We start from the raw sequence: 10,509 nt of genomic DNA, 5'->3' as shown, positions 1-10,509 counted from the left end.
TGTAGGACACATAAAAATGACAAACCTTCCAATAAAAAGGGGATGCCAACCCCTCTGGATCCGCCACTAATGTCCGTTGTAGGGCATAGTTCTGTAATTAACTAAAATACATGCCTATGGTTATAAGTATGTAGTGGGGAGTAAGAATGACTGATTATTTTACAAGACATTCTCTGCTAACTTTTATATATGTTATACAAATCGTACTTATGGAATCTTTTAATACAATTTTAGTTATCATAACATAGCACGTGCTAAAATTGTACCAAAATAAAAAGCCAGATGGTCGTTTAAATTTCCGATATTTATCAAATTTGAGTTCTTCTATTTTTATAGCTTATATATTTGTTTTATATATTAGTTTATAGCTTTGCTTAAGATGAGCTAATGCAATTTTCCACATACAAAGGCTCCCGGGAAAAGCAACTGAAATGCTGTTTTTTTTCCTGTATGGTAAATCGACAGAGCTATCTTTGGATTTTTGTTCTTTGTTTTATGTGTCTGTTTTCCATGTAATACTATGTTCTTTGTTCCTGGATTACATGCTTTTGATTTCCGCTAAAATCTTGGTTCCCTTGATTACTCCTTCTTGGCACCATTTCTTTTTACCGTTGACTCACCCTCTCTGTAAAAAAAAGCTTTGAAAAGCTAAATGGGATAAATTAAAATAATTTTGTTTCAGTCCATTGGCTGGGAGGATCCACCGTGCACCCCCACTCATCAACTTCATGGTGATTTTTTATGTACTTTTATACCTCCCATTACCGAATATATTTCGCCAAAGAATATTCTCGGATTCTTTTTTCAGTATAAGCCTAGTATATTTGTACCCTACTGGGTAAAAAAGCCATAATTTTTGTGACTCAATTATATGAACGTCTAAGCCTTCCTGGGACAGCATGTGTGAACAAACTAAACAGATTTAGGTATCATTATGTAGATTGTGTAGATTAATGTCTCAGCTTTACAATGTTACCAAAAAAGTTGCGGTAACACTCGGGGTTTTCGGGTAAAATGAACAAAACGTACCCCTACCCCATCGAAAAATCGCTTAAATTGACATATTTTTTCATGTCAAAACCCCTAGTTTATTTATTCTTCAGTCAAAAATGGTTTATTTGGTATTTACTGTTTAGTATTATAACAATTAATACTTCGGGGTTCTTTTGATGAATTTTGGCTATTATCGTAGTCAAAATTTATAAAAAAAAAAAAAAAAAGCAAAACAAAATGGGATTTTCGATTTTTCCGTAAAAGAGTCACATGAATTTGACTCTACAAGCTATTGCTCGCCTAAAACGTCTCAAATTTGGTATCAATCGATAGATGATTCAATTTTCCACATAATAAAACCATTAAAAACTAATTTTCAAGAAAGAACTTTCAAAAATGTTAAAAATATTACCCCTACCCCTTAAAAAACTGGCCTTAGTATCGAACAGTACTCATTCACAGCATACTGACACAGTTGAACTGATATTATAGACAATTATAATTAAGGTAATGATGTAGCCAACATATCTGGTGAATTAGGCACTAAGATTGTCCTACTAGGTGAAAAATTGCCTCCCTAATCTGTGAAAAAGTACCTAGACAAGAACCAAAATATTAAATTTTATAATCGATATAAAAAAAAGTTGGGTACTAGTGTTTTAATTATCGATGTAATCAACACACCTGTTCATTGCAGGCGCGTATTTTTCTGTTTCAATATGACAATAATGAATTTTTCATAAAAAGAGGAATTTTCGGAATTTCATATTTTCTTCAATTTCACCAGTATTTGGCAATTATTTTCAAGTACCCTACTTCAAACAAGATTTTGCATATTCAAACACATCTATGTAGCATCTAAGTTTTCTAATGAGCCAAGGCAATGCATAATTTAGCGTATTCCAGGCCATTTAGCCGAAAGAATGGTATCCCTTACCCACTAAAATTTCCGTGAAAACTAACAATTCGTATGTGGCAGATTAGCATTTTTTAAATGGTGTTGGGTACATGTATGCCAATTATTCATCGTAGTTGCTTTTTTTGAAACCTTATATGTATAAAAATAATGATAACAATCAAAATCAAAGCAGGTAAAAGTGTTTTAAACAAAAAATATACAATTAACGTGCTAAAATGCGTGATAATCTGTTTTCTTCAATTTCCTTTTTTTTAAATATTTTGTTGTCTTCAGCAATTAAAGCATATTTGCTTGGCAATATGATTGATACAACAGGGGCGTAGCTAGATATTGACAGATATATAGGCACAGAAAATACGGCGAGGAGATCTGGGTGCCGCTCAAAGCCCCCAGTGGGCAGGGGCCCAGGGGAGGGGGAAGCCCCCAGAAGCTCACCGGTTTTAGGGAAAATCTTCTAGTAGTATTTGGTGAATATTAGGCAGGCATTTTAGTTCATCATTGGTAAATTTTAATGTTTTAATTACGGGGACGAAATTTCAATTTGACTGTCGTATAAATAACGGGGACAACTTTGTGTTCGAAGGACCGACAGGAAACTGATAACTACATAGAGCATTTGCCGAAATCGGCTGGGTCCTAAGTTGAGTTATAAACCCCCCTCGAGTACCGAGTACTTTTTAGCTTCAAGCAGCAAGTACTGCGTCATGTTAGCCTGAGTACCTAATCCCAATTTTTTCGATTACAGAGTAAATGTACCTAATTTTTAAAATATTTCCGAGTTTACTCTGAAAATCGGGCTAAGTGTTGAGTTCTATTTACTTAAAAGAATACTTTTTTTTATTGTCCCCGTCTCGTTAATCGAATGGTTACAAGAAGGTACTGGTAACCATTCGATTATCGGAACGGGGTATTGAAAAAAAATGTTGGTTGCTATCTATTTTTGTGCATAGAAACAATTTAAATGTATTTAGAAATATAATAATCCATGTCAAGTTGGGGCAGTTTCTAACAGAAATGCTTAGACAGGCTTACTTTAGTGCACGATAGGGCCTTTTTGATCTGGTTTCACGGTATATGAACTATAACTGTTCATTGTTGAAGGCCCTTGCACAATATCAAGATGTAGAACAGGAATAAAACCCTGTTCCTTAAGTGACAATATGATATTTTCAATATATCATGTGAAGTGTTGTCATACGCAAAATCGACCAATAATTAAAAATTAGCGATGGTAGAATCTAAGTAAAATAAGAACAAACACAATTGGGTAAGTAGTTTGGGCTGAGGGACGGTTGGTAAAATCCAGTTGTTTTAATTAGGTGAAGAAATTGATTCCTAACCTGACAGGGAAAGGGTAGCTGAAGGCATCTGTCCATTTGGAGCACAAAATTGCATGTTTATCAGTATCAGATATTTCACTGAGGCCTCGAAGTACCCAGATTTGGCTGAACTTCGAGGCCTCCGTGAAATATCTGATACTGATAAACATGCAATTTTGTGCTCCATTTGGACAGATGCCTTCAGCTACCCTGGTGGTTAGAACTGTTTAACGCTACCAGAGCTATTTGAAGTTGATGGCACTTCTGAAAGATACATGTATATGCGAATATCATTAATACTGGCAGTTGTCGACGGCTCAGTATCTGATAGAACATTCGCTGAATGCTCATTCTCAATACTGCATTCCTCTGCTCTTTCATCTCTCCTTTTTCTTTTTGGTCGAATGACAAACTCGTCCATTTTGCGGAAATCGCACATCTACTTTTATAGAAGTTATCGGAACGTTGGAATGATTAGTAGATAACCGATAACGGGTAAATGACGTTGGATTTCCGATTCAATGTTGCTACGTGCAGCGCAACTGATAAAGTAATATCAGCCATTACTGTACTCGTTTTATATACATCCATCAAATATTAAAAAAGAAAAAAAAATAGTCGAAATTTCGTACAGGCACAAGCCTGTACGAACCTTATGTAGCTACGCCCCTGTACAAGAAGATCTCCATAATAAATGCCAGATAGACATTATGTACAGTTCGTCTATGATCATGTTGAGGTGTTCTTTTCATGGGTGGGTGGCAATTTTTCACTTGACTGGACTTGGAAAGGTTCAAATATTTATCACTTGGACTCAGTAGAAATCTAAGACATTGTATAATTGAATTTGATATACAAAAGCTTGTTTGAAGTACAGCTTTTGAAAAAAAAAAAGCCAATTATAAGTGACATGGAAGAAAATATGAAATTCCGAAATTCCCCTTTTTATGAACAACTCATTATTGCCACATTGAAACTGAAAAATATGCGCCTGAAATGAGCAGATATGTTGGATACATCGATAATTAAAACAATAGTACCCAATACGTCTATTGTACACTGACTGATTATATGCTAAAAATTAACATTTTAGTTTATGTTCAGGTATTTTTATGAGTAAGGGTTGCAATTTTTCACTTGATTGGACTTGAAAAGTTCAAATATTTATTACTTGGGCTCATTTGGAAGCTCAGTCACTATATTAATGTTCTGTATCACACAAAAGTTTGTTTAAACTACGGTATTCTGAAAATATGTAAATAATGTGTGATATAGAAGAAATTCTGAAACTCTGAAAATTCCTCTTTTTACGATTTTACAGTAATTGTAACCCAAAAGAGAAAATTTTAGCGCCTGAATTTATCAGTTTTCAAGAGGTAGGGTTATAATTTTTAACATTTTTTATAAAAGCTCTTTCTTGAAAATCATTTTTTTTTTTGTGATTTAATTATGTGCAAAATTTAATTATATCTATCGAATGATACATAATTTGAGAAGTTCTAATTTTTGTGACTTTTTACGAAAAAATCGAAAATTTCATTTTCGCTTTTTTTTTTTTAAATTCTGACTACGATAATAGCCAAAATCCACCAAAAGAATCCCGAAGTATTAATTGTAATGATACTAAACAGAAAATACTAAATAAGTCATTTTTACTGAAGCATAAATACTCTAAGTGTTTTGATTGTGAAAAATATGTCAATTCAAGCGATTTTTCGGTGGGGTAGAGGTATGTTTTTTTTCATTTTACATCAAAACCGCGAGTGTAACCGCAACTTTCTTGGTACCATTGTAAAGCTGAGACATTGGGCTACATGATGTATGTTAAGTTACTTCATTTTGTAGAAAGAAGAAGTTCGAAGAATCAAAAAACGAAAAAAAGAGATTTTTTGCCTCAACGAAGTATAAAAAGTGGTAAAAAAAAAAAAAAATGCTTCAGTTTATTTTTTTCGGGACAAATGGATTCGTAAATGGGAGGTATAAGGGTACCTGAAAATCATATTTTGGTTGATAAGTGTAAGGGGGTGCACAGGGGTTATCTCAGCACACGTACTATTTGCTTGTTAGTCGTTTTAACACAGAACATTTGCACTTGCATTTAGAGTTTCCACCCGACCACTACGTCTGGACATGTTGACTTGTCAAAAAGATACGAGACAGGTGTGCTTCTTTCTAGATATGGCAACTCCCCCTTTTACTTGCGTTTATCATTTCACTAACCGCGAACCAAAACACCTGCAATATGTCGCAGTTTCAAGGAAAATGGAAAGTTGTTTCTGAAGAAAATTTGGATGAACTTTTCGAAGCATTCGGTAAGAAACGAATTTGTATTTACACATAAGATCACTAACGTACTAGAGCCATTGTGCACGTCTTTGATATGACGAATTAATTGTTCCAAGGAATCGCTGAATTATGACAGTATTTTTACTGGTTCATAAACTGTCCGGTCTTATTTTGTTCAAACGGTTGCACACATATAAACCACTATTCTGAAAACGACCTGGGCTTGATATTCTGAAAAAAGGTTTTTTCTATAGAGTATAATTCAACAAATGTTTCCATGTTTCTTAAACGCACTTATAACTTGACACAGTAACAAACTTCAGATTTTCGTGGTGCTCCGGTAGAATCTTTTATCATGTAATTGTATCCTATTCCGACCTGTGGTTGTCATCATATTTGTGCTGCTGTGTATGATATTTTGTTTTCTAGTATTGGCTAATTTCTGACAAACTTGTCAAATGATTCGGTATTTTGATATCTGACGAAGATCTTTGCAAAGTGGTTGTCCATTAGAGTCAGTTATATAATAGTTCTATCGGGGATTGTCGCGCTTTTTCCATTCAAAACTTTTATTTAGACTTGTTGTTTTCAACATTTGAACTTAGCTTCTATGCCATGTTTTACACACAAAATAGACCATTAAATGGGACATTAACTGATATCCTGCGACATTGTGAAGGAATAATCTGTGGACATGAAAAATCAACTATAAAAAGGGGGGATGACAAAAAAGTAAAAATCAGTATAACAGGAAATCTAAAAAAGTGGATGATGCAAACAACTCAATCTGTATTAAAAAAAGAGGCATAGTTTGAATGAAATTCTTCGATCCGGTCTAATGTTGTCATCTGAAAATCATAAACGGGGGTGTTTAATACTATGCAAATGAGATTATGCCGAAAATTATCTTTAATCTGTATTTTATAATACTAAACAACTTCCAATGTTTGGATATAATATTTAAATCCGGAAAGGACAGACGGAATGACACATATCTGAAACAGATAGTATCATATAATACATCACAACTACGTGTGACAAGGCACTTGTATAACGAGTTGTACTTAGGGCACTGAAACACAAAATATACAAATAATAAAGTTATTGCAAATTTTTCTTTATCAATTGAGAGATTTAGCAAATTTTAGATTGTCGTTATTTTTAGACGATTTTTAAAAATATAAGTAATGTTATTCCTTTATGATTAAAGGGGGAATTGCTAGCAGTTTTTTTTCCCATCTTTGTGTCTCTTTCACCTGTTCAGAGGCGACATTAAACGATAAATTAAAAAAAAAAAAAAAAAAAAAAAAAAAAAACACTCACACACACGCACACTGTCATAGGTCACAGCGTTATACTATACAAATCATAAATAAACCCACTTATCCATTGCAAAAACTTCTATTTGATTCCATGCCATTTTCAACTTTCCAACGTTCATCGCGATGTTGTTTTCCAAAACATCCTTTCTTTAGACGCTTCACTATTATACCTTTAGCCCATGCAGTCGTTCGGGATATTGTCTACTACTCAAATTGTTACAAGGACCTTTTTCTATTGCGATGTTAGTTCTGAGTAAGTCTGCTTGTACTCCATCTTAGCCTGCAGTTTTTTCAAGTTTGCATGGACATATTGGCAAGTCCTCAATAATTTCCCCCTTTCTTGCCAATCTTGTCACTTGTTTGTTTATTTTCTGCAGATGATCTTTAAGTCTAGGTGATTTGGTGTTAATGACGTTTTATTTGAATATTATTTTTTTACTCAATAATTTTTCATGTGTCTTGTGTTTGTTACTGTTAATATTTTTTGCTACAAAATCCAATGGTAATGTGTAAAACAATATTATCATACGTACTCAATATAAGTCATAAGTAAAATAAAATGTTGTAACGTGTACTCTGTACAAATCATAAGTACGATGCAATGTTACTACTAGTACGAAATACACATTCTAAGTAAAAAAAATCCAATGTTACATACGAAGTTTACTAATATGAATCAAAAGAAAATCGTGTTATTACGTGTACTCAATATAAGTCTTGTAAAATACGATGTTATAATATGAACTTTTATAAATCATAATTAAGATACAAAGTTGTTTTGTGTTCTCAATGAGAATCATTCGTACAATACAATTATGTAACGTGTACTCAGTATAAATCATAAGCAATATGTAAAAATAAAGAAAATAAATCATAAATAAAAATTATTATCATGTGAACTCACATAAGTTATTATTAAAAACGATGTAATCAAGCGCACTCAACATTTATATGTATATAAACATCCGAGTAAAAATTGAAAAAAAAAACTTAAACTTCTCACGAGTACAACTCTTGAAAAAGTTAGTCAAAATATTCGACTATTACTCAGAATATTTTGAACACTGCTGATAGGATCACAACGAAACGTTCACTTTTCATCGATGCTGGGTATCTCCATCAGAATCTTAGTTATTACACACCAGGCTTTAACTTCACGAAATATGAATTGTAAAGCACACTTGTTAAATTAGAAATATTTTTAATAATGGGTAAATTTGTAGATATGGACACAAATTTTCATCTGAAATTCATTTTATAATATTTATAACTTCGATAAAGTGTATATATCTATTCGGAACAGGTGTTGATCAAGAAATGAGATTAAAGGCAAAAGAAGGAATGATCAAACCAGTTCAGGAAATATCCGTTAACGGTGAAACCTATGTAGTCAAGACAATCATTGGTCATCTGAGTACAGAAATTACATTTAAACTTGGTGTTGAATTCCCCAGCTCTTCAATGGATGGTAAAAAGATCATGGTATATATTATACATCAACTGATGGAAATATCCCCCTTTGGTGTTCCATCGTCGCATTTAACTAGTTATAAAAATCACCGTAAGATAAAATGAAAATTAAACACACACACACACACACACACACACACACACACACACACACACACAAAACAAAAAACAAAACGAGCAACTCACGCAAAAAGTACAATAGTGAAGGGTAATAAAATTAGTTAACGTATTTTTCACATTTTTCTTTTAGTTTTGATTGTCATCATTTGTTTAAAGAAAGTGCTTGTAACTTGATTTGTTTTCTTTATCTAGGTTCAGTTTGAATTAGAAGGTGATAAACTAAAAGAAATACAGAATTATGGTAATCAACAAGCCGTAATAACGCGGGAAATACGAGGAGATAGACTTCTTTCCGTAAGTCATATATGCTTCCATGTCTAGTGAGTTAATATTACAATCACTATAAAACAGCCAACCGTACAGTCACTGTAGGACAGTCGTAAGGCAGGTAGTGGAGTATTGTATATTAGTAAAACATTCTAACATTCTATTGGTTAGATTGTAGAATTCCAAAGGATTGATAGTAGTTAACCTACGGCTCGGACAATATAAGTTTTCGTGGTACATATCACTACCTTTGGACAGTTCACAATCATTAACTATTTTGTAAGTGGTTAAGCCTTAACACACAAGTAGTTATAATGAGTTGCGGTTATTTGATTAGTCATTAACATTAAGAAAAAAAAATGTGTGTTTCTTATTACCCTATCCACCTATTTGTTTTCGCTGAAATAGAGTATCCTTAAGTTTTTATTGTTTTGTCAAGAAGCAGTGTTTAAGTAAAAAAATTTCTACCATAGTATCAGTGTGAAAAAAAAAATCATTTAGTTACATACCGATCCATTTTTCAAATGTGTAATAGGAAACACACATTTTACTTTTCTTTACCTAAATTAATTACGGTATTTTTTATATAACATGTATGCTTTCTCGCAGTAAGTTTTTGTCTTTTAGACCTTATAACCATGTATTTTTTTTAATAGTTGAGGGTAGCATAGTAAATCAAAGTAGTAATTGCTAAGTATCAAATAACCCTTTTTCTTTTTGTACAGTCATCTATGCACGATAATTTATGAGGAGTCATGTTTACACTATAACTGTAATGTGCTTACTTTAACAGTTGCCATAAATTTGTTAGACTCCATGTATATTTATTTGTGTACTTTGATAGTCATTGAAAGTCAGTACACTCATGTATGACCCAGATCGCCTTATCAATTTGCCAAAAAGCGTACTGTGTGTAAAAACGTACATCAAAATGTGTTTATCAAGAATTTTTTGGGGCCCCTGGTGTTCCCCCTTATGTGATTCTCTGGATTTGCACTGTGTATGCAGTAAAAAGTCCCGGTAAGACAATAATTCTATATTATCTCTTGTGTATGTAACAAGACAGATACCATTTTTGTTTAGTCGTGACTTGTGTGCTCCAACCTATATAGAAGTACTTCTTGTTGATGTAATTACTATAAACACGTGCAGTATATTGTTGTTTATTATCTCTTGTATAAAAGTGTTTACATAGTAACTTTATTTTCAGACAATAGCTGGAAATGGCAAAACAGCTACGATAACGTATACCAGAGCTTGAACCGGAGCTTCCATCTTTGTCCACCAGGCAATTACGAAAACTGTTCACTTGTAGATCATTGATATGGTGTTGCGTTCGTTATTTAATTATTTAACCCAATAAACACCAAAAGGGCAGTTTATATAATGCATTGTAGAATTTAAACTTCCATTCAAATTGCAATCACCCTCTGTAAATACGATATTGATGTTCTTTTTATTTAAAAACCGACGTTGTCACTAACGTTGATGACATAGTTCACAAGGATTGTCTGGAACGTAACAATACCTAGATGAGCTTATTCACAGTAAATGTCGCATCATTGTATTAACGCATTTTAAAAGTATATTCTACATGAAGATGAGATTATACAAATACGAATCAATATTTTGTATAAAGCAGGTATTAGCATACGACAAAAATCAAACAAACAAACAATGACAAAAACAAAAATTAACACACAAAACAATAAAAAAAAAAAGCAAAAACATATTGATATGCATACATTATTGGTAACTTTAAGAATAATGCGATGTATGTAGGAAACACTAAATAACAAAAATAAATCCCGCA

At 32.8% G+C, this 10,509-nt stretch overlaps 1 protein-coding gene across 1 annotated transcript; it reads left to right on the top strand.

Annotated features, from left to right (window-relative positions):
* Nucleotides 1–5,434: 5,434 nt before the first annotated feature.
* Nucleotides 5,435–10,087, top strand: LOC148622761 (fatty acid-binding protein, adipocyte-like). The gene is made up of 4 exons (XM_088572938.1): nt 5,435–5,543; nt 8,143–8,321; nt 8,622–8,723; nt 9,907–10,087. Exons 1-4 carry the CDS (start codon nt 5,474–5,476, stop codon nt 9,955–9,957), a joined length of 402 nt encoding a protein of 133 aa, XP_088429064.1. The 5' UTR covers nt 5,435–5,473; the 3' UTR covers nt 9,958–10,087.
* Nucleotides 10,088–10,509: the final 422 nt, after the last annotated feature.

The sequence above is a fragment of the Perna viridis genome, chromosome 3 (genome assembly GCF_037379345.1).
Source record: "Perna viridis isolate PV_CMFRI_1.1 ecotype Kerala chromosome 3, ASM3737934v1, whole genome shotgun sequence".
In the NCBI taxonomy this organism is placed as follows: domain Eukaryota; kingdom Metazoa; phylum Mollusca; class Bivalvia; order Mytilida; family Mytilidae; genus Perna; species Perna viridis.
The sequence above is the reverse complement of the archived record's forward strand: the minus strand, read 5'-3'. Positions and strand labels throughout refer to the sequence as shown.

What these genes read in the sequence shown, in the direction of transcription:
- LOC148622761 (XM_088572938.1), top strand. Translation starts at nt 5,474, where the DNA reads ATGTCGCAGTTTCAAGGAAAATGGAAAGTTGTTTCTGAAGAAAATTTG. An exon ending in TGAACTTTTCGAAGCATTCG is followed by an intron (nt 5,544 to 8,142) that starts GTAAGAAACGAA and finishes TATTCGGAACAG; the next exon opens with GTGTTGATCAAGAAATGAGA. An exon ending in GAGGAGATAGACTTCTTTCC is followed by an intron (nt 8,724 to 9,906) that starts GTAAGTCATATA and finishes CTTTATTTTCAG; the next exon opens with ACAATAGCTGGAAATGGCAA.